Source organism: Pithys albifrons, chromosome Z (genome assembly GCF_047495875.1).
Source record: "Pithys albifrons albifrons isolate INPA30051 chromosome Z, PitAlb_v1, whole genome shotgun sequence".
NCBI lineage: Eukaryota > Metazoa > Chordata > Aves > Passeriformes > Thamnophilidae > Pithys > Pithys albifrons.
This window is the reverse complement of record NC_092497.1, coordinates 60,651,105-60,675,086: the sequence shown is the minus strand read 5'-3', so window position 1 is coordinate 60,675,086 and position 23,982 is coordinate 60,651,105. Positions and strand designations below refer to the sequence as shown.

At 41.2% G+C, this 23,982-nt stretch overlaps 1 protein-coding gene across 2 annotated transcripts in view; it reads right to left on the bottom strand.

Annotated features, from left to right (window-relative positions):
* CAMK4 (calcium/calmodulin dependent protein kinase IV) overlaps positions 1 to 23,982 on the bottom strand; it is a 156,227-nt gene that overhangs the window by 17,558 nt on the left and 114,687 nt on the right. For both annotated transcript variants that reach the window (XM_071580090.1, XM_071580092.1), the window contains 2 exons: positions 4,478 to 4,568; positions 3,104 to 3,178 (listed from right to left, as the gene is read on the bottom strand). In XM_071580090.1, the coding sequence (XP_071436191.1) occupies positions 3,104 to 3,178; positions 4,478 to 4,568 (166 nt within the window). The remainder of the gene's footprint in view (positions 1 to 3,103; positions 3,179 to 4,477; positions 4,569 to 23,982) is intronic.

The following is a 23,982-nucleotide window of genomic DNA, read 5'->3' as shown; positions in this document are numbered from 1 at the left end:
AGAACAAAATGGAAAGCAGATTTTGGTTTCAAATTGCTTTATATGTTTTTGAAAGGAAACACAGAAAAGTCCAGCCACACTAGAGCTACATTGTGACCAAGAAAGTGGTGCTTTTACTTCAGAGTTTTACTCAAGTGTTTTTATAAATAAATCAACAACAAAAAGAGGGCCAATGAAAATCTCCATTCTTTATTGGATGTAAAGGGAAACACTGAAACCAAGGATGATGAAAAGATTAAAGTTTCTTAATGCTTCTTTTCCTCAGTCTTAACAGAGAGACCTGTTATCCTCATGGCAACTAGCCTCCTGAGCTGGTAGAGAGGGACAGGGAGCAGAACAGACTCCCTGCAATGCCAGAGTAAGTCTATGGGACCAGGTGGGATTCACCTGAGGGTGCTAAAGGACCTGGCAGAGGAACTTGCCAAGCCACTCTCCATCACTTATCTTCAGTTCTGTATGACTGGGGAGGTTCCCAGATGACTGGAGGCTACCCAGTGTGATTCTCATCTACTAGATGGGTTGGAAGGAGGATCTGGGGAACTGCAGGCTTGTCAGTCTTACCTTGATGCTGGGAAAGGTCATGGAATAGATTGTCTGAAGAATGATCACACCAGGGGATCAGTACAGGACAACCAGAGAATCAGACCCAGCCAGCATGGGTTTAGAGGACAGGCCCTGCTTGACCAATCTGATCTTCTGCAGCCCTTGTCTATTTGGACTTCAGTAAACCTTTGAGACTGAAACTCACAGCATTCTTCTGGAGAAACTGGCGCCCCATGGCTTGGACAGGTGCACTTGGCTTGCAGGGTGAAAAACTGGCAGTGGTGGAGTTACATCCATCTGGTGGCTGATCACCAAAGGGGTTCCTCAAGGTTCAGTGTTGGGCCAAGTCCTCTTTTATATCTTTATCATGATCTGGACAAGGGGACTGAGGGCTTTCCCTGTCAGTTTGTAGAAAACACCACACGGGTGTGGGATTAGGAAAGCTCTATCGAGGGATCTGGACAGGCTGGATTCCTGGGACAAGGACAGTTCTGTGAGGTTCAACAAGCACAAGTGCCAGGTCCTGCCCTTGAGTCACAAAAACTGCCTGCAACACTGCAGGGTGGGGGAAGTGGTTGGAAAGCTGCTCTATGAAAAAAGACCTGAGGGTGCTGCTCAACAGCAGCTGAACACGAGCCAGCAGTGCCCAAGTGGCCATGAAGGCCAAGGGCATTCTGGCTTGGATCAGCAATAGAGTGGGAGCAGAACTAGGGCAGTGACTGTCCCTCTGTGCTGGGCACTGTGAGGCCACACCTGCAATCCTGTTTTGGGCCCCTGACTACAAGAAAGACATTGACATGCCAGAATAGTCCAGAGAAGAGCAACAGAGCTGAGGAAGGGTCCAGAGAACATGTCATATGAGGAGCAGCTGAGGGAGCTGGGGATACTTAGCCTGGTGAAAAGGAGGCTCAAGGGACACTTTATGGCTCTCTCAACTACCTGAGAGGAGGTTGTAACAAAGTGGAGGTTTGTCTCCCAGAAAACAACTGAAAGATGAGTGGAAATGGCCTCAAAGTTGTGCTAGAAGAGGTTCAGATTCTTCACTGGGAAGAATTATCTCACTGAAAGGGTGACTAAACATTGGAATGGGCTGACTAGAGATATGGTGGAGTCACCATTCCTGGAAGTGTTTAAGAAATGACTGGACGTGGAACTTAGTGCTATGGTTTAGTGGACATGGTTGGACTCCATGGTCTTGGAGGTATTTTCCAAACTTAACAATCCTATGATTCTGTTTACTTGGCACTTTATTCAGGCTTTATTTTTGATATTCTATTTTAATTGGAATAAAAGACAGACCATTTCAAGCAAATTCTTTTGCTGCTGTGAGGAGCAGACAGAAAGGCCAGGCAGTTTTGGGGGGACTCCAGCTGTCCAATGGCAAAGAAAATTATGTCTGCCTGAGCAGCTTGACAGGCACACCTTGAGGACCCACTGGATCTATGATGCACATGGGATGGCTGCCATGTTTCTGGAGCACAGTGGTCTTGTACCTTTATGCATCAACACAGCAAAGTGCATGCACTCTGTTCTTTCTGCATTACTCTTGCACAGCTATGAAGAGCAGGGCTTTTAGTATTTTTTAGTATTTCAGAGGTTTTCTTTTGGTGAATGGATTTGTCTGACACATTGCTGTTAGTTTAGATGTTGCCTGTCACAGACTGATCATGAATCACTGCTCTACACTGGGTTAATTTTATGTGCTACCGTCAGAAATCACTTACACTTCTCCTGATAAGGCCAACTAAAAACACAGTGCTGCAGTAAACTCAGTTCTTTATGACCACATTCTTGCTTTCAGTCCTGTGCACATACCAGGGACTGTAGACTGGTAAGTGTTCATGCCAAAGTATCCAGACTCCAGTATGTGTTTTTGTTGCTGTGCTCTTTCTGGAAAAGCTGCTGATAGCTGCGTGGGCAGGATGTGGGAGTTGGCAGCCTGGGACTGTCAATTATTCATAGTTTAATCTGGCATTTCAACAGTATTCCTCCTGGGTTTCCTCCAGTTCTGGAAAGTAATGCTTGAATATGTTGTGGGCACCAGGAATTCTGCCGGGTCAGTTAACTTGGGTTGTAAAGCAAGCATTGCAGGTCCATGACTGTAGGCACAAAGCTTCTTTCTTCTCTTCTCTGCAGATGTATTCCAAATCAACCCTGCTCACCAAGTTGTCCTGACTCTGAGGGCTCTTCTATGGGAATGAGCCTTATATCCTATTTTTATCATATACAGAGAGAGGCATAAAAGGCACTAAATACTAACTACAGGTGTATGGCATTTGTAGTATAACTGTCTCAAGAGAAGATAACCAGAACATTAATAGCCAACATGTGAAGTACAGTTTTATGAAACTCAGAGGGCTGGAATTAGATACTACTTTACAGTATGACTGGCTTGTGTGTGTGCTTGGCAGAGAGTGTCATACAAGGTAAAGAACATGTCACTTGAATTGCATTATCAGTTGTGATACAAGGTAATGGAAGATCTTATGGTCTTCTCCAATGTCCTCCTTCCTTTTCCTCTACAGTTATAAAAGAATATGTAAATAATGAAACAACATACCACAGTACCCTGGAGTTCCACAAACTGTCTTCATCGTCACCTGATCTTCCACAATCTTGGAAAGTCCAAAGTCAGCTGTTAACAATGTTTACAAATATTAATGTTCTTACTCCTTGTAAAATAACATGGGTTTTTCCCATTGTATATGCAATTAAATGAACATTTATGCACTAAGTGAATAGTGTTGTCACTTTGAGAGAAAAGCATCAATTTACAGACTCTACCAAGATTGCAATCCAGAAACAAAATTTGCTGTACCAATGAGCATTCTTGTCTTCCATGATAGAAAAGTTGCTTGTGTTTTATTCTGAAGACCGCACAAAGCCAATACAGTGGGATGCCTAAGGGCATACAAGCAGAGATCCAGAAATGCCCTTTAGGTATATGTTAGATTTCCACTCTGTGAGTAATCCAATAAAATTATCAGAACAATTTAGAGTTAAAAAATTGTACATCAGAGATTTCTTGGATAAAGACCAGAGCATGCAGTCTGCAAGACAAGATCCCAGCAATATTTTGATAGAAGCCTGGGGGCATGAAGATGGTGCCAGAAGAAGTACTGATCATCCTTTCTGCAGTGTTCCCACCCTAAATTACTACTTAAAGAGCAAGGGCCTTCATGACATCACACGTCGTACTTGCATGATTCATTTTTTAATGCTCATAAAAACTGAAGTCTTCACAATTCTCAATTTTCACTGAGAATAAACTGAGTTTATTCAAATTTCAACATGGATGATGACAAACATCTTTGACTTAAAAACCCCACAATAAAATTATTATTGTTTTGTTACACTGAATATGAAAGGAAATGTTTCGACTCCAATATCAGGACAAAAATAGGTCACTTGTCCCTAAATGGCTATTGTTTATGTATTGCTGTTTATCTAGTCAGAAATGTAGTGTAGTTTTATAAACAGTGACGCTCATTATAAATTGGATTTCAATTTAAAGAAGCAACTGAGCCTTGGTCAGTTTGCTTTTTGCTTTCTACTACTTACCTGTACTTTTTTATTTTTATGCCAGTGTATCTTTTCTCTTAAAATAGTACTTTAACCGAAATAGAATGGGCACAGAAGTGGTTCACAGAGGTGTATGCTGGTCTCATGATCCTTCTAGTTCCTCCTGAGTGCTTTATTCTCTGCCATGTTCTGCACTATTTTGGCTATAAATTCTGTAAGCAAGCACCTAGGTTTGTGCTGTTTTTAATATCCCCATGCACAGCTGTGCTACTAAAGAAGTAACATGCTGCCCATTTGAGTACAAGAATTAACTTCAAATAAAGTAATCATGAGATGCATATACTCTAAACATCAGTCAGGACATGTGACTGACATAAAGGCATTAAGGAAGCAGATATTTAATGCTGCTCACCGATTTTTAGTGGTGCATCTGGAGCTGGCGTTGCATAGAGTAGATTTTCTGGCTTCAAGTCCCGATGCACAATCCCATTTGCATGCAGGTACTGAAAGAAGGGAAAGGAGAATAAAGGAGAGAAAGGAGAATTTAAAGGAGAATAAAATGTTATGGTCAATCATGAGTTGACATCTATAGGAGCAGATATATATACTATGTGTCTGACAGAGAGTTACTTAACTAATTTTCAGCAGCTTTTGTTCTGCAAACCTGTTCAGCATAGGTTCTGTGGATGCATACTGTGATCTGAATAGGAAACTAGAAGTTGGGAAGGCAAGGACAGTGTCATGTCCATTCAAGATCAAAAACACCTCAGAAAGTATTACTGGATTTTATGTACAACAGTAGCTTCTAAGAAGCAAACAAATAGATGTTGAGGTACCAAAGTCTGGCTTAGAGGAAGGTAGTTTCTGCACATTAAAACATTCTGGGAGATAAGAAAATGGTCGCATAACTATTAAACAACTAAATACACATATTTGAGTAGAATGGATGCAGTATGTATCGCAGGCGAACTAGAAAATGCTTGGGGCTCTTGGCACAGAATTCTCAAGCATTTTAAAACCACTCAATTGCAGCACCTCAAAAATCCCTCTGTCTTGCCAAAGCACATACAGTACACATGAATTCACTCACCACTGAATTCCTGCCTTGCACTAATGCAAGGAAAAATTTCTAGAACATATGGCTAACCCTTACACTGCTATGGACAGAAATAGAAAAATCTATAATATATTGAGAGAGAAAAAAGGATAAACTAGTGAAACAAAATCTGTGTTTCTTTTCGATAAAATATTCACACAAACCTCTGAAGTTTTAAAGGAGAGATGCTTAAGGGTAGGATCACATTATCATATTTGAAAGTCTCATGGTCTACATTTTAGAAGCATTTCCCTCAGCTGTGTTTTCACTACAAAAGACAAACAATCCCTGTCCATAGTTATGCAGCAAATGACAAAGGTTGAATATTCACATAGACAACACAGCTGTACCGTGCACTTGAGTCAACACCTGAGATGAACTCCTGACTGTGTATCTCATTGGAATTTTACTTTGCATAAACTGCCAGTGATTAAATAACACTAAGGAAGAATACATTGCTCTGCCCTTGGGCATTGTTTTAGTGATGCTGTGTGTTTTTTACATGTTTCTCACAGTGTAACAAATATTTTTTGTTGACTTTCTCAAAAATCCTAAAGTCATAGTATTTGTCATGATGTGGCTTTTGGAAACCAGCCAAAGACTCTCATCCACCTTACTTCACAGTGAACTCTAAGTGCTTATTCCAGCTGTGTTTTCTACAATGACATGGCTAATCAGTTATCCAAGGTAAAACTAGGCAACAGTATGTGGAAACTGATGGATTGCATGCTGCTACATCTGTTAATGCAGCCACATCTGCATGGCTGCACACAAACATGTCCACCCTGTATAAAAATGTATTTTCATTTGCCAATGAAGGCATATCTGTAGCAAAGATGCTTCCACAGCATAGCACTGATGTGTTTGACATGCAGAGGTAATACTGGCACACAGTGAGTGCACCAAAAGCCATCAATATGGAGTGGACCAAAAAAAAGATGTCTGCACTGATCCGTTGTTCATGTGCTGCAAGTCAGTTTAGCTTCCTCTGTAGACATTCCATGATCAGTTGGTGGGAAAGCAGACTCTTCCAATAGATCCATACAAAAAAATCTTTGACCAAATATGTGCAGAGAAAAATGTTCCAACCAAGACTGCAGCCTTTCAGCAAGTTCTTTTTACACATGTCCATAATCATCCATAACAGCATTTTGTGGTGTGAGGCTGAAAACATTGAAATTTTCTTCTCTTCCCATAAAAATCACTCTTCATGAATTTGGGAAAAACTTTGGGAGAAGCTGTTCAACTTTTCCTCCCTTTTAAGTCACAAAGTGAGACTGGCTCACAGGGCTCCTTGTCAGACATAGCAGGAACCATAACTGACAATATCTGCTAAACACACTTGTGCCTCGTGATAGACTGACTGAACCTGCAGTGTGAACTGGTTTTTTATTACAAACTCATAAAACCCCAGGGAGAAATATTTTCCTGCTCTGTCCAGCCCACCATTTTCAGAAAACTCACAGGACAGGAGGGCCAACAAATGAGAATTGCCTCAACAACCTAGCCCATCTTTCAAAGATTGCCCTTGCAATAATCCAAACTCTCTCTCCAGCTTCTCTCTCTCTCTCTCTCTCTCTCTCTCTGTCTCTCTCTGTGTCTTTCTCTCTCCAGCTACTCCTACATACTTCACCACACTTTCCTTTATCTCCCTAGCATCCTAGGCCAGAATTCCTACCCAGTCACAGTAACTCCTCTGACATGCATTCCAGTTGTGACCTGACAAACTTTATATATCATGCATTCCTAAATCTATTTGCTGGGTTTTTGCAACACATACCACTCTTGTTTGCCCTTTGATCCAGTGTGACCTTCAAGTCCTTTCTCTTGTATTCCCACTGCCTCTGCAGTCCACATAGATCCTGGGACAGCCAGAATCCTAAAATGAGTCCCTGATGCTCTGTCTTCTCTCTTCCACTGTTTCTCCTTCTTGATTTCATATTTGGTCACAAATGATACCTGTGACACTTGGACAAGGAATGTGTGTCTGGGGCTGCCTCAAGCTTCCAAGTCATGATTTTAACAGATCTACTGTTGGCATCCTGTATCCTCCATACCATGCCAAATGTTTTTGAGGTTGGGAAACTGCATCAAAAGTTTTGTTGAGAATTAAGAGACTAAAGTCAAAATGAAAACCTAACCTTCCAAAAACCCCACAACCCAGTGTTTTTACTGATGCAGATATGCCATTCTTTCACCACATGAAAGCATCAGCTAGAACTCTGGATCCCCAGCCTTCTGAGGGAAAACACAACTGGTTGGATTTCTGAAAAGTGTATCTGCCTCCAGAGAGCCTTGTTACTAAAAGTTTCCAGCAGATGCAGTGACCTCCTGTCCCTGAACCTGAGCTACCTATCATTCACTGAGTGTGCTTCCCGCTCTACAACCCTCTATGAAAGGAACCTAATGAGACTGTGTCCACTTTCAGCACTTCTTCCTTACTTGATAGATACCCTGGGACTTTTTTCAGATCTTCACCAGTCCCAACAGCTCTGCTCCTCATGTAGGTCCTGGTATTGAAGACTACTTGGTAATTACATGATCTTGTATATGCGTAAGCAGTATTCTGAGTTAAAATATCTTGGCTTAGAAATAGGTTTAGTCAAATTAGTATGATCTACTTTGTATAGCACTTTGTTTCAATTTATATATGTTATATTTTGATTGCTCTCACTTTATTTTTCGCATAATGATTTTAATAAATATCCTTTTCCTTTGCTGGCAGTGCATCTGCAGTGTAAGTTCAAAGACTCTCTGTTTGGAGTACAGCTTTGGGTAGTGTGCACTCTGGGCCCAGGTATCAGGCCAGAGAAGGGTACTGAATCTATGATCTAGGTATTGCTGCATTAAATCACTTCTGACTCTATCACCTAGGCATTGCTGCATTAAATCACTTTTTCCACCTATAAGATATGGATGAGGTTTGGAAAAAAAAAATATTTCTATGGCTGTGTGAGTTTATAAACGTACAGCATTGTAGAACAGTTTGACATAGCACCCACATTAAAATGTGATCATGATGTGATACTCTTTCAGTATCTGAAGTATTTTCACTTTTTTCTGATTTTCAGTAGAGAATGCCAGCCAATACAAGAGAAGAAAGGCACTTGAGATGATATCGGAGAGAAGTATTGCAGCAAAATTGAGTATTGTAGTCTTATTACTGTCTGATATACTTTGAGGCCATACTCCTCATGACACTAGGTCATGCCAAGTCTGATATACAGGTCCTTTTCTGCAAGACTTAATTGTTAAAATGAAGGCAGCCTTGATCTAGGCCTTTGGAATAATTGCAGCAACTCATGACTGAACAATTACCATGACTAATTATGACTGCAGCTGAAAGACTTTTTCTCTTTTTTCCCTAAGTTTTTCTTCCGATTGTGGCATGAGAGTTTCTTTTGTTCTTTGTTTTATTCTTTAATAATTCAGGTACCTATTTAACTTGAAAGATTTTATGACAAAAGGACAGATGGAGACTGCTTAAAACTCTAGCCATTTTGTTTAATTTTATTTATGCACCCATTACAGAGAACTGTATAAAAGTAGGGCTGAATCATCTACTCCTCTCTATGCTCTTTGGCAGCATCAATTATGTCTGCAACAGTTTGTTCAATTTATGCTTACAGACCTCTACTACTAGAAAATCCACTATTTCCACAAGCAATTTATTGCAGGGCTAGGCTTTCTTGACTGTTACAAAGTACTTCCCCGTGACTCACCTGGATCTTGACAGGAGCACAAGAAGCCCATTACTTTGTTTCCTATACACCTTAGAGGCAGAAAAAAGGTTTGCCCCCTTTTTTTGCAACAGCCTTTTGAGTACTTATTACCATGTACACAATCATTCCTCTGTCTGGAGGGCTTCACCTTGCTCAGTCTTTTCTAGACCCATGGTCATTCTTTCCTCCAGGAAAGTGTCAACTTGCACTAATGTGTTGAAAATGCAAAATGAATTTCAGTTGTGGCCTGACAAACTTTACATATAATGCATTCATAAATCTATTTGCCATTTTTACCAAAGTTAGTTTATTTATAACCTTACTGTGCATCATACTTGCAGCTTTCCCCAATTTTATGGTGTCTAAAACTTTTTAAAGTGTATCTTCTATTCCATCATCTGAGATTGTCAACAAAAACACTAAAAAAGAAGACCAGTGAAGGATTTTCCTGAACGTCCCTTTGATCTTTAGACACACTGATAAACATTCTCTCAGTACAGACAATCAGTCTCCATCCAGCTTAAAATCACATCATCTTGATGTGATCTCCTTAATTTATTGTGAGACTGTCGGATGAGACAAGTACCAAAAGCTTTGCTCATGTCAAGTATATACGATACCTTCTGTTCCTCCTTTACTAACAATGCCTCTTACTCTACTTGAGAAAACACCAGATTGATTTGGCATGATTTGCTCTATACAAAAACCTGCCTGGCTAGTGACCTCCACATCTTGTTATCTCCCAGGTGCCTCATATTCTTTTGCTTCATTATTTACTTCAGGTTTTTCTGGGGAGTGAATTCCTCACTTCTTCCTCTTGACGTGATTGTTACATGCATCTGCTCCTCTGCCTAGACTCCAGCAGAAGTGAGTGTTGTTAAATCTATTTTAGACTTAAAAATCTTGCTCTTTAAAGATTGTTCTATGAAGGTCAGTGAGTGAAAACAATTAAAAAATATCTAAACTGTTTCAATACTCTCTTAGTCTTTCCTTATTCTAGGCTCACATTTTACAGTTCAGTTACTGCTACTAATTATGCTAGGCATCGAGTTAAAAGTGAACTTTTACTGAAAACTACCAGAAAAAAACCCCTGACAAAACCACAGATGCTTTCTCTCACACATCTTTGATCAGGTCTCTTTCACCTGTATTTCTTCTTATGAGGACTGGTTGAGTTTGCTACCCTTCGTACCTCTTGCTAGATGCATTCCCATTTTCTGTCTTGGCCTTCCTGACTTCAGTCTTCAAACTCCTGCTGTTATTCCAACAGAGGCATGAGCAACCTGACCTGTTCTCTGCTTCCTGCATACTTCTTGTCTGGGTTTAATTCAAGGATGGGCTCTTCATAAGCAGTGACCACCATTCAAGAACTGGTGAGAAACCAACTGACCCCAACCATATCCTATGTTCCCAGCATCTTGCACTCTCTCTGCCACTCTTGGGAGTGTTAAAGTTCCCTTCTGACAGGAAGTAAAGTCCTAAAGTACCTTTCTTTCCACTTGGGAGAGTAACTGACATGCACAGCCTTTGGACTTCATGATGTCTCCTCATTAACCAGGGGGTTTTGACGTGAGCTGGATCCCCGCCTGTCAAGTATGAGCCCAACTCCCTTGTCTAGTTGCATCAGGCAATCAAAGAGATGGTTAAGGGAACTGCATCCACCTGGCTCCCAGCTGCCCTCCTGGGGAGTGCTGCTGCTCAAGGCACCATGCACCACCTCTCCAAGATAGTGCTCAACAGCCACTGCTGTGGAAATGCTCTGGATCAAGGACCTAGTGCTTCTTTTGCTCCTCAGACACAATGACTGTTTTCTGTGTGCGTTGGTTTAGTGGTGGGAGAAACCTGTGACCTAATGAGGCTGGTGCAGTGGTTTCATTATAGGAATTTCTGTCCAGGATGTTGGTAATATGATAGTCACATTCATAAATATCGGATTCAATCATGTTTTCAAAAGGAAAATTTCTGTCAATTCTATTGCTGTGGCATGTTGAATTTATTACAAAATAAGGATAATAGGGTTCTGAAGGGAGAACCAAAGCCAGTACTAGACATCCTCTGCTATGAGTGCAGTCATTATGCAGTCATTACATGCATAAGAAACTGAAAAGAGGATGTTTTTTGCTCTCTTCTCATGAATGTCTGGACATATAATTAAACTCTTTCCATAGCCCTTACCATAGCCCTTACAAAAGCCTGTACAAAAGACTATTATTGCATAGTGAAAGCTCCTGCACAGTAACTGGGTTTGATTACAGCTATAAACTGTTTGAAAAAGATGTGGTTAATTGATAATGATTTTGAAGCAGTTAAGATGAAGTTTAAATAAACTTTTAATAATATAGCAAGATACTGAAAAAAACCAAACCAACAACCAACCCACACTTTCTTTCTTCTCCTAGAAAGGTGAGTGAACCTATCTTATACAAGCAGAATGGAGTAGCCAGTCTCCATAAAATGCATCTAAAAATCATTATTTTTACAGAGTACAGAGAAACATTCAAAATGCATCACTGAAAATGTACCCAGAATCACACTTTCCACAGTGGTGGACACTTTGAAAAACAAGACACAACTGGCTTAGGGGGATCAAGAAATATATAAAATTTCATGGTCAGTGAGCATCCATGTTCTGTTTAAACTTTGGAGTGTATCAGCTGATCTGTAATTCACACATCCAATAATTCCACAAAAGTTACAGACTGATACAAGGATATGATGTGTGACGTGGAGCTACTATGATCTTATTCCAGAGCAAATGATGCAGTTTCTCTGCATTTCAGGTTCCAAGCTTTTAGAACTATTTTGGCAATGATCTGTATAGATGTCTGGATGTCTGAAAGGGTGACACGAAGAGGAATGTTTATACATAATAATTTGATTTTGAAACAGTGCTGTCCCCACTGAAATCCATGTGTAATTACGCTGCTTCAACTTTTTCAGACTTCATTTAAAATATGGACAATAAAATATATATGTAAAATATGTACAGTCACAGTGATATGGTTGCCTGTTTCTGTGCTTTTGTTTATCTCTCAGGCAGCACACAACTTGGAAGGCAGAACAGGATCCAGAATCCTATATGGTTCAGCTTTGGGAGCTCGATAGTTTTATTTGTGCTGATTATGGAAAAGAGCATTTATCTGATTTGGTTGCTTACAGGATAAAAACAGTATTTAGGGTTAAAATTTTTCTTCACAGGACATAAAACAGGAAAGGAAATAATTTTGAAAGTGCAGAGATTGTTTTAAGAAGTGTTTTGGAGAATTCTTGCTTAAGGAGCTTTTAAAAAAAGACACCAAATAAAAGACACCATCAGTGCTAGTGTCAGAACCCAGCTCCACAGACATCAACAGCGTTTCAGAAATGAAAGTGTGAAATCAAGTTATACACACAGCATCATGTCCCCTTTGCCACCATTCCTTTCCTGCACTCACACTGACTTTGGGACCATTTTATCACCACAGAAGACAAAACCAACAATAATGTATTTTCTGGATGTATTTCAGCAAGTTTCAAATTTCTGTAGCTGGATAACAACAAAAATGGAGTCTTAGAAAGTCCCCATAAAGTGAAAGCTTCTCCAAACGTCTTACAGAAAGCTGGTTCCTTCCACTTTTTTTGCTTTTACTGGCTGCTCTGGGAAATTAGAGTATGCCACTATGATTGCTACGTGACAAACTGACTTCCAAACATTTTCATAAAATGACAATTAGCTTAGTTAAATTCATTTAACAGAATATTGTTTTAGTGGAACAAAGAATATTTCCCTTTATACTTTTATAAGTATGCATTAACACAACTAATTTAATTTATGAGCTCAGATATAAATCTGTGTAGTATAGAAAAGAATCAAGAAATGCATCAACACAGATTAATAAATCCAAATCTAGTTATTTTCTTTGTTGATCTACTCTATTCAAAGTTATGAGATAGTCAGAAGGGAAGTTCTAAATTAAGCAGTAAGGTTATATAAAATTTTAACTGCATTCTACACAATTAATTTTCTTTTAGATTTGGAAGTATTTGTATCTTTTGAATGTTCCAGCTTTTAGAAAAGTGAAGCAGCATTAAGAATGACAACATTGTACCAGGTGTGATGACAGCAAATCATGCACAGTAATTTCTGCACAATCTGACATATGTAGGAGATGGTAACACACACACACCTTCCCACATAAACCCCAGATGAGCAGGCTTTGAGCAGAGCTAACTGTCTGCAGTGGCACAAAATTCTCCTCTTAAACTGTAAGTAGGACACAGTATTAGAGCAGCAAGAAGAGAGCTTTACTATTGTAGCTTCTTAAATCCATCCAGAAGAGCCACCCATTTGCAGACTATCTGAATTCTGTGAAGAATTAGCATAAATTAACCATGTTCCTCATACAGCCATTCTGCTTAATTTTCTTTTTTTTTTTTCCTGCCTGTCTGGGGTGCAGAGGACAAAGATAATGCATCTCTTCTTGCAATTGCCCAAATGCCTCAGGCAGGGAAACCTTCCCCATGCAGCCTGCATACCTACTGGGCACCTGTTGTGTGCCCTCTCTCCAGTGTCATAAGGAAAAGGTGAAGGATATATATTCTTTTAGGAAAACTCAGTCATTTATGGTGAAATTCAAAACAATAGTAGTAAAAGATGCAGGGCAATGCCACAATTCTGCAGTGGGCAGAATTTACTTAACATGTGTGACTTGATCTGTCAGAGCTGCTGAGGTGCAGCACACTTGTTTGTGGGTTGGAAAAAACACCCAAAACACCAGGATAGCTAAAAGCCCCAACAAGCAGCGCCTTCCCTAAAACAAAAGCCCAAACCTAGCAGTTCTGACCTTGGTACCAGCATCCATTTCCTCTGTAGTTTTGTACAACTCACAGAACCTCTCTACTTGACTTCCCTTAGCACAGCTCTTACAACCCTCCACAGTGCGCTGAGGGCTTGTTTTTGCACAGAGGCCAGAAGACAAAAAGCACTGAATGCACGTTAAATTGCTACCACTTTGTTCTACTCACTCTCTGTCCTCAGCATTTTTTACTTTACTGATCACAGTCACGCTATAAACAAATAGGGAAAAAATCATAATAAACAAGAGTTTTTAATTAACTTCAAAATATGAAAAATATCTGAATAAAAGTGGAGATGCAATTGCTTTAAGACCATTCTACAGAAAAAACTCACAAAACTTTCATAAATACACTAATGTGCCTTTGTAAATTGATGCTACTGCAGCAAATTTAAAAGGAAGCAGAGAGAAATTTTCTGAAATCAGGCTTTTTCATTTAGCCATTTTAACTATTGGTCATCCCTATACAGAATACAAACTTCATCACTATAATTCTAGCAAATCCCCCCCAAAAAGAAGCAGATTCTGTATTTTGATCAGGTTACTGAAAAGCAAATAATGTTTCTCAAGCCAGCAATGTCTTTGCTTTTGCTATTAGGAAATTTAAAAAAACAAATTAAAAACAATCTAGAACAGATCTAAAGCTGCTGCCAATGATACCTGGTGCTAGCTCAGGCCTCAGTGACCTTCACCATCTGAGAGCCACTTAGCTAATGAAAAACTCTGACAGTGTCAAGTTTCACTAACTACAGAGCCACAGCTCTAGGATACCTAGGGATAATGGGCCCATAAGATAATGCTGTAATTAGGAACAAGTGCACCTCTGTTCATTCTGCACCAAAATATTTTAGTTCTCTTGAGAGACTTTTTTGTATTGTAATCAAAACACTACATTTTTTGTTGGTTTTTTTTGATTAATTTATGTATTTTTTCATGAGGAATATTTCACAAAAAAAGTGTAACTCTTAAATGGGAAGGTTGCAGTCTACAGTACACACTTTTGAAGTATAAGAGGATTTAGTTCTGCCTGTACAGTACAGTTGCACTAGTAAATTAGCCCATGCCAAGGAGAGCTCCTGGGTGCTAATACCCAACTGCCTACACTGCTCAAAGGTTTTGAACAGTCCTGGATATATTAGCACTGATCAGAACCTTATTAGCCAAGCTAAAGATTGTTCCCAACTTCAAACTGGTCACTTTTCTGAAAGAGGGCACAATTTAATGGTATCGATATTGACATTGCTGACAGAGAGTGACCTGTTTTGATGGGCCCAGATTTGAAATGGTTTCAAAGGTGAGATTTCAGAGTAATAAACCAGTGAAGAAGGAAGACATTTCCCTTGTCCATCTATGAAATTCTCATTTCAAACTATGCATATAAAAAGTATAATTTTTAATGCATCATTGTATTAAGGAATACTTACAACCTTGAGTTTCTTCTTTATGCACAAATAACAAGAGATTTTTGGGGGGTTAATTACATTGCTTTCCTTGAATTGTGAAATTTGGCCTCCATGTAATAGCGTCACTTGCTAAGCTTAATATTGACCAGATGTTTAACAAAGAACGGGTTAAACCATATTAATTAAAAAAAAAAAGTTCTTTCGTTAAGAGACTTTTTACAAAATATAAACAGCACAGCCCTCAAGGTCTAGATGCACAGAAGTGTCTCCATTTATTCATTTACTAGAATTGAGCCCTCATTCCATTCAGTATGAAGACCTACCTCTGCCTTCCAGGTGCCATTACATTAAACCATAGGGGTGCTTTGGCAAACAGACTGATCTCAGTCTCATAGAACTGTGGCACATGCACTCCCCTATTCTGAAATGAGGTAGGAAAGCAATATACCACTTTTGTCAGCAACACCATACCTCGGACCTTGGTCAAGGTGCCCCTTTGCAGGTTAGATCTGCCAACTATCCCCAACTTTCATGATTCTGCAACACAAAATTTACACTCACAACCAGAAAAGAAGTCTATTGTGCTCGTGGCCACTCAGTGCCTAACAGCTTTGTGGACAGTTACTCAAGATCCCTGAAACAGACTGAACTCAGAAGATCCATTTCTATTCTAGTTTTCCAAGCCTGACTTTTTCTCCAGGTGATAACATTAAGAACATACCCTTTTGTTGTACTTGATAGGGTGCCAGAAACATTTGTGAATAAATCATATACTTTAAAAAATAAAAAACATAAACATGAGCTCTTCCTGTAAGAACATAACCTGAAGAACTTAAAAAGTTCTCATCTCCTAGAAGGAGGAGGAGGAGATCTGGATGATTAGCCTGTGGACATCTCTATTATGTAGGTGACTGCTTCCTTTGAAAAGCTACCTCAGACTGCAGACTAATATAATTATGGGTTTTCTAGAAAGGAATATTACATGGTTTGTGCAGACTCTTAAATGTGAAATTAAAATTCACATTCTGCTGGGAATTGTGATGTCTTTATCAAGGCACTCCACGTTCACTGTTTGGACAACTGGAATTCCAAAATACCACGAACAACCCAGTGAAACACCAAAATGTAAACCTGAATTTGGTATCAGCTCCTTCTTTTCAGAAAGGCAAGTAACAGTCAAAATGAGATTTTTAATTTCTGTAAAATAAAGAAGTCTTCCCGTGGATTTGCTACTCTAGTTGAGAACTTCAAGCTACACTGTAAATTTTTAAAACATACCTTATGATTGTTGTTCAATGTACAGAAGGCTACAAATGCTTTCCTTTATGAGATCTGCTAATCTTGCAAGACATCGTAAGAAACTTTATTCAGAATTTTATTTTTAACAGTGAAAATTTTCAAAATCCGGTTTCCACACATTTTTCCTAGTTTCTACAGGGATCTTTCTTGATTCCAAAGTTTGCTGTTATAATGGAGATCTCCATAAGAACCTAAAAAAAATTAATTTCTGTTTTTCAGTCATTGTGCCATCCTTTTTCAGAAAATCCTTGGAAAAATATTTTATCTGAACACACTGCTGTTCCAGGCCGTATGTTCTACCAAAACTCACAGCCATGAATGGAGAAGAAAACCTCAGTATCTTGACTTTACTTTGAGGACAGGTTGTGTTCCCAACACAAATAAGCCAACCTTTTCCAAACTGCAAATTTCAGAGCTGTTTCTGTGAGAGAGTGACAATAATTTGCAACAAATTCATATAACACAAGTGTTTTTTCACAGTGAATAGTGATGGAATATATCCATGAACATGCTGCCACCTCCAGTGTCTGCCTCAGATTCTGACAGCAGAGGAGCCTGGGGTACAAAACCAGCTCAGGTGTTTGTATTATGGTAAATAGGAATTTTCAGTTAGGAGTTAGAGCTAGAAAAACAATTGGCCACACATAACAAACAGCAAATAATCCTATGAAATCAGTGGAAATGTTTCTGTTATCTTCAAAGGGATCAAACTGACGGCTGTAGTTCTGAGTTTTGTACTGCACTACCATAAAAATTCAAATACCTCTGTAGCTTTGATAAGCCTACAGTCACTGATATAACCCTCAGAGAGCTGAGGTATTCTGTTTTAAAACTGTGAAATTAAAGGCAATGACCATCACTTAGTCACATACTATCACTGTGTTCTGAGGGATGGAGATATGGTGGCAATGTATTTTTTTCTTCCTGTATTTTAATTTATGGTTTTGCTTTTCATATCCTGTACAAGGGACTTAAAGATTAGGGATGTACTTGACTTTAATCCCATACTAAAAAAAAAGCAACATGATGATTAGGAATCTGGTCCACAGTTTGATTTGTATTGATTAGTCTAGCAATCAGTATGAGATACAAAATCTTTTTATTGGTTTTGAGTAACTTTCAAATTGAGGCAACGATATTAAAATCTTGTTTATAAAAATAATTTTATTCAAAAGATCAGTAAATAAAAATAAAACATTTAATGAGAAACAGGAATGTCTACTGGGATGAAAAACTTTGTCTCACATCTCTGAATCTAAACTTAAATCAGTACAGGAACAAATTATTTTGGCCTCATTCAAGTATACAGCTAAATTCCTATTGATCAGAAAGAGAAAACAATCTGACCGAAGAACTATGAAAAGGCAGATCGAAAATCGTATCCCCTCCTAACACCCTTGATTTCAACATCTCAATCATTATAATGCCATCATTTGTGGGTTTTCTAATCATAGAGGTTTCTGGCTTGTTACGACCTGGATTATGAATGTGAAATGTTATGAAGAAACATAAAATTAAAATTCAAAGCCTTTCACTTTTTTGCATGGTATAAATAAGAAAAAGGAAACCAAGTCGCCTTTAGCCTCTGCAGGCTATTGTTGAACAGTTTTTCTAGACTAAAAAGTGCCAACAGAAGATAGTTCAATGTTAATTTTAACATATTTCAGAACATGGGGTGCCACTCCTACTTCAAATGAACCTCTTTTCATGAAACCATAGCTGCACTGGACTCAATAGCAAACGTGACTGTAAACACTGATGCTAAAGGAGAAAGCAGCGCTCTGTCTATGGGCTGTTTTCACAGAAGTCCTTGTCTTCAGAGATTTTGATCCGTAAACTTTATGCAATAATCACAGATATTAATATGAATACTAAAGGCTACTGGGTTGTGTGGCAAGATTTTGGTAAGAAAGGGTTACATGGTGGCTTCAGTAAGAAGATGCTGGATGCTTTCCCCCATCCAATGGAGCCAATGCCAGCCAGCTCCAAGACAGACCCACAGGTGGCCAATGCCACCAGTGACAGAGGCAGAACCTCTGGGATCAGGTATTTAAAAAAGAGGAGGAAACCCCTGCACACCAGTGAGAGCAGTCCACAGAGAGGAGTAAGAACATCTGAGAGAGAACACCCTGCAGACCCCAAGGTCAGTGCAGGAAGGAGAAGAAGTACCCAAGGTCCCAGAGCAGAGATTTCCACTAACCTGTGGTGCAGACCATGCTGAAGCAGCTGTGCCCCTGCAGCCCATGGAGGACCATGGCAGAGCAGAGATCCACCTGCAGCCCATGGAGGATCCCATGCTGGGGCAGGTGGATGCCCAGGGAAGGTTGTGACTCCATGGGAAGGTTCCTGGCATGACCTGTGGCTCCATGGAGAGAGAGTCCCACATTGGAGCAGCCTGTTCCTCAAGGACCATGCACTCCATGGAAGAACTGCAGCCTGTGGGAAGGAGCTGCGTTAAAGAAGTTTACGGAGATTGTCTCCCATAGGAGGCACTCCATGCTGGAGCAGGGGAAAGATGTGAGGAGTGGCAGAGACACGTGTGATGAACCGACTGTGGCCCCCATTCCCCATCCCTCTGCACCTCTGGGGGAAGGAGGTAGAAAAAAATCTAAAGCAAAGTTTAGTCTGTGAAGAAGGGAGGGATGAGAGGAAGGATTAAGATTCAGTTTTAATTTCTCATCACATTGTGATTTAATTGGCAAGAAACAAAACTATTTTCCCCAAGTAGAATCTGTTTTGCCTGTGATGGTAGTTCCTGAGTGATCTCTCCCTGCCCATAACCTGATCCATGCGCATCTCATATTTTTTCTCCCCTTTCTATCTGAGGAGGGGAAGGATAGAGTGCATTCAGTGGGCAGAATCCAGCATCCACCCATGGTCAACCCACCACACATAGCCTTTTGAATGGCTTTTAGTTGCAATTGCTAGTGGGCTCTGTGGATTGTACTGCTTAGCAGGATTTAATGTATAGGGAATCTCATCTCATGAATCAAATCCTATTTCTCAGGTAAGAGCAGGCTGCAAGCACTTGTGCAGTTTACTGAAGGACACTCAGGCTGGAAGTAGGAAGGCCAAAAGGAAGAGCCAGGAGGACTTTGTTCCACTGATGAACTGGGAATGACAATGGCATTCTTAAATATTGATCTCAACTCAGTGTTTGCCAGGTTGAGCATCATACTGAGAGATAATCTCTGCTCAGCCAAAGCTCCAGTACACAAAACACTGCAAACAAGTGAGAGGAAATGACTGTTCTGTTTGCTCAGTGCTGCACTGGAAGTTCAGATGAGGAATGTCTTCTGTCACGTAAGAACAACTCAGGCTGCTAACAAGATGTCAAAGGGTAATGATTTAATGGGCTGCTTAGTTCAAGGGGGATTGTGATGCAGAGAGATCTTGTAAACCTGAGGAAGTGATAATAAAGGAAAGTACTGCTGAAAATTACATCGTTCAATCTGTGAGACCCAGATAAAATTGGCAAACATATGTTTCACTGAGGCTTTTGTCAAACATAAAAAATAGCACTGCAGACTATGAAGCTGATCTTATGCACGGTCTTGTCTATGACAAGGTCTCCACTTTATGTACATGCTTTTACTCATGTTTTTGATTCTGGATAATTAACATTCTTCAACTTAGCTTTCATAACTCTGCTAATAGATTGCCTAAAATCACCTTTGCTTCTCTTGCTTGTATTTTTTTTAACTAGATTCAAGGTACCATTTCTTTCCTTCTCTCTCCAGTTCTGCGTTCCACAGGGCTAAATAGCCAAACCACTGCTATCTTCTTGCTCATTTAGAGGCCTGTCCCTCTCCACTACTATCACAATGTCTCTTTGTTTTAGCCTTTCCACCTCCTGCTCAGGTGTCTCACACCCCCTTGCACTGCTTCTGTTACCCAGATAATCACACCAAGATCTGTATTAAGCACCAGCTCCCATCACCTTTATCCATCTTCCAGAACCCTGACAGAATGTTCTCTAATAACACGCAGATCTGATATTTTCCTTGCATACCAAAGATAAGCAGTTTCTTATGACCACTTTTGAGAGGAACCATATTCAATACTGTCAGGACCACTGAAATCTGTAAAACATCAACTTTTCTCGAGGTACTAATCATTCCTGTTCTTCTCCGGGGCACCCCCTAGTCGCGGGGGAGAAGCTTGCGTGCCCTCATGAGGTTGAGAGCTATGATGGCGGTGGTTTGTCCCTCTGGTAGGGTCTCCCATGCCAGACAGGTCTCAGCTGAAGGGTCAGACAAAGTGTGTCCACGGGCAGGATGGGCTCGCTAGCCGTCTGGCAACCATCCTAGAAGAAGGACAACTCCAACCCCAAACCCGGGCAGATGGAGCTCGTTTAGCCCTGTAAGGCCATCCATCTAAGAGAAGAATACTCTAACCAAACCTACGTCCTGAGGTATTCGCTGTCACCGTCCAAGCTCGCTAGGCCATGGCAGATGAACCTTAGGATTAAAGGGTGGGGTCAGTTCTGCGCACGCTGTGCCTCACCTAAAAAATCCATTGCGCAGGCTCAAAGGGTTCACCCACATTGCAAAGCCCTGTAGCGACAGGTGAAGGTCAAAAACGGCAGGTGATAGGAAGCAGCTGGAAGCCGCAGACCCAACCCTGCATGCAGGCGGTTCAGGATATGGGTCATTAGAGACTTGACCCCAGAGATGACAGTCTTGCGGCAGCATCCTGAATGACCAAGCAGCCTTTTCTAGGGACAGCACTGCTTACTCCACACAGAGAGGGGCCTAGCAAAGGTGGCCTAAACAAAGCTCATCTCCACACCCAGTTGGATAACCGAGGCCAACCGGCATCTTCCATGCGGTCAAACAAAAACAAAGAGATTTCAAAGGCATACACCTGCCTGCAAAGGTGTGCTCAAACTAACACTAGCATGTTGGAACATCAGAACCATGCTTGATACTGGGGACAGTGGACGTCCTGAGCGTCGTTCTGCTCTAATTGCCCATGAACTGTCACGGCTCAACATTGACATTGCTGCTCTCAGTGAAGTTCGTCTTCATGAGGAAGGCAGCCTTAAAGAACATGGTGCTGGCTACACACTCTACTGGTCAGGCAAACCCAAAACCGAAAGACACCTTTCAGGAGTTGGCTTCATGATTAAAAACTCCATTGCCTCCAAACTTGAAAATTTGCCAACAGGTCATTCCGATCGCATTATGTCCTTACGCCTCCCTCTACACAACAAGCAACATGTTGTTCTTTTTAGCGTATATGCCCCAACTCTCCAAGCTGACCCAGCGGAAAAAGACAAATTCTACACAGACCTGCGCCGCCTCACCCAAAATGTTCCTGCACATGATAAGATCATAATCCTTGGTGACTTCAATGCCAGAGTAGGTAAGAATTCTGAAGCCTGGAAAGGAGTCCTGGGCAAGCATGGCATTGGAAACTGCAACGACAACGGACGCCTCCTGCTAGAATTTTGCGCAGAACGGCAGCTCACCATCACCAACACTATCTTTCAACAGAAAGACAGCCTGAAGACAACCTGGATGCATCCTCAGTCCAAGCACTGGCACCTCATTGACTATATCTTAGTACAACAGAGAAATGTCAGTGATGTCCGTCATACTTGAGTGATGCCGAGTGCAGAATGTCAAACGGACCATTGCCTTGTGCGCTGCAAACTTAACCTCCACTTCAAGACCAAACCTAAGAGAGGCAGCATTCCAAGGAGGAGGCTCCAAGTCAGCAATCTTCAAACAGCTACAGTGAGAGACAGCTTCCAGGTAAACCTTGAAACTAGACTTAAAGATAATCCCATAGATCCCTCTCCTGAAGCGCTTTGGCATCATATTAAAAGTTGCATCCTGCAGTCCTCTGAGGAGTCCCTAGGGTTCTCCTCCAAGAAAAACAAACACCGGTTTGATGAGAACAATCAAGAGATCCAGGAATTGCTGAAGAAGAAGAGAACTGCTCACCAAGCACACCTTGCTCAACCATCTTGCCATATAAAAAAGGCCGCCTTTCGTCTTGCATGCAGTAAGCTCCAACAGAAACTTCGAGACATCCAGAACAAATGGTGGCTCGACCTAGCAGAAAAGACACAACTATGTGCAGATTTGAGTGACCAAAGAGGATTCTATGAGGCCCTGAAAGCAGTGTACGGACCCACACACCAGGTTCAAAGCCCCCTACTCAGTGCAGATGGTCAACTGCTTCTAACAGATAAAACCTCCATTCTGAACTGATGGTCTGAGCACTTTCAGACTCTCTTCAGTGCCAACCGTGTAGTCCAAGGCTCAGCAATTCAGCACATTACACAACAACCGGTGAAACATGAATTGGATGCAACCCCTACTATGGGAGAGATACTCAAGGCCATACAACAGGTGAAAACTGGCAAGGCAGCTGGGGTTGATGGAATTTCACCTGAAATCTGGAAGCATGGAGGTCAAGCACTTCATGCCAAATTCCACGAGCTTGTTGTGCGCTGCTGGGAACAAGGGGAACTACCACCAGATCTCCATGACGCAGTCATTATCACCCTGTACAAGAAGAAAGGAGAAAAATCGGACTGCTCAAATTACCGAGGTATTACTTTGCTCTCCATTGCTGCTAAAATCCTTGCAAGAATACTTCTGAACTGATTAGCACCCACTGTTGCAGAAGATCTTCTACCTGAAAGCCAGTGTGGCTTCAGAGCCAATAGGAGCCCCACAGACATGGTGTTTGTTCTCAGACAACTGCAAGAGAAGTGTAGGGAACAGAACAAAGGTCTCTATGTAACCTTCGTTGACCTCACCAAAGCTTTCGACACTGTGAGCAGAAAAGGCCTGTGGCAGATCTTGGAACGTTTAGGATGTCCCCCAAGTTCCTCAAAATGATCATCCTGCTACATGAGGATCAGCGTGGACAAGTCAGATATGGTGATGCACTCTCTGAGCCCTTTCCAATAACCAATGGTGTGAAACAAGGTTGCGTTCTTGCACCAACTCTATTCACAATCTTCTTCCGCATGATGCTCCAAAGAGCCGCAGCAGACCTCGATGAAGAAAACGGCATCTACATCCGATATCGTACTGATGGAAGCCTCTTCAACCTAAGTCGACTGAAGGCCCACATCAAGACCCTGAATCACCTTGTCCGTGAGCTGCTTTTTGCTGATGATGCCGCCCTCGTTGCTCACACAGAAGCAGCTCTGCAGCGCTTCACATCCTGCTTTGCAGAGGCTGCTGAGCTTTTTGGGTTGGAAGTCAGCCTGAATATCAGCAGATTGTAAATGACCACCGATATGGTGGAGAGGTTTCTGCTTCCAGGAGCAAAGCTAGGAAAGCGGCAAGCAGGGCTCCCCTAGGATCAGGCCCCTTAGAAGCGAGGTCGGCTCCTCCGGCCCCCGGCCCGGCGACCGCTCCGAACGGAACAAACCCGCACTTGCCAGGAGTCCACGAGGCAAAGCCAAGTTTATTGCCGCGCGCTAGCTTTTGAGGAGAGCATGGGAATTCCCCGGATGTAGGCGGGGAAGAGGGGCGGAGACAGGGCGGAGTAACGTACTTCATTGGGCGCATGCAAACGAAGGGAAGAAGGGAGGG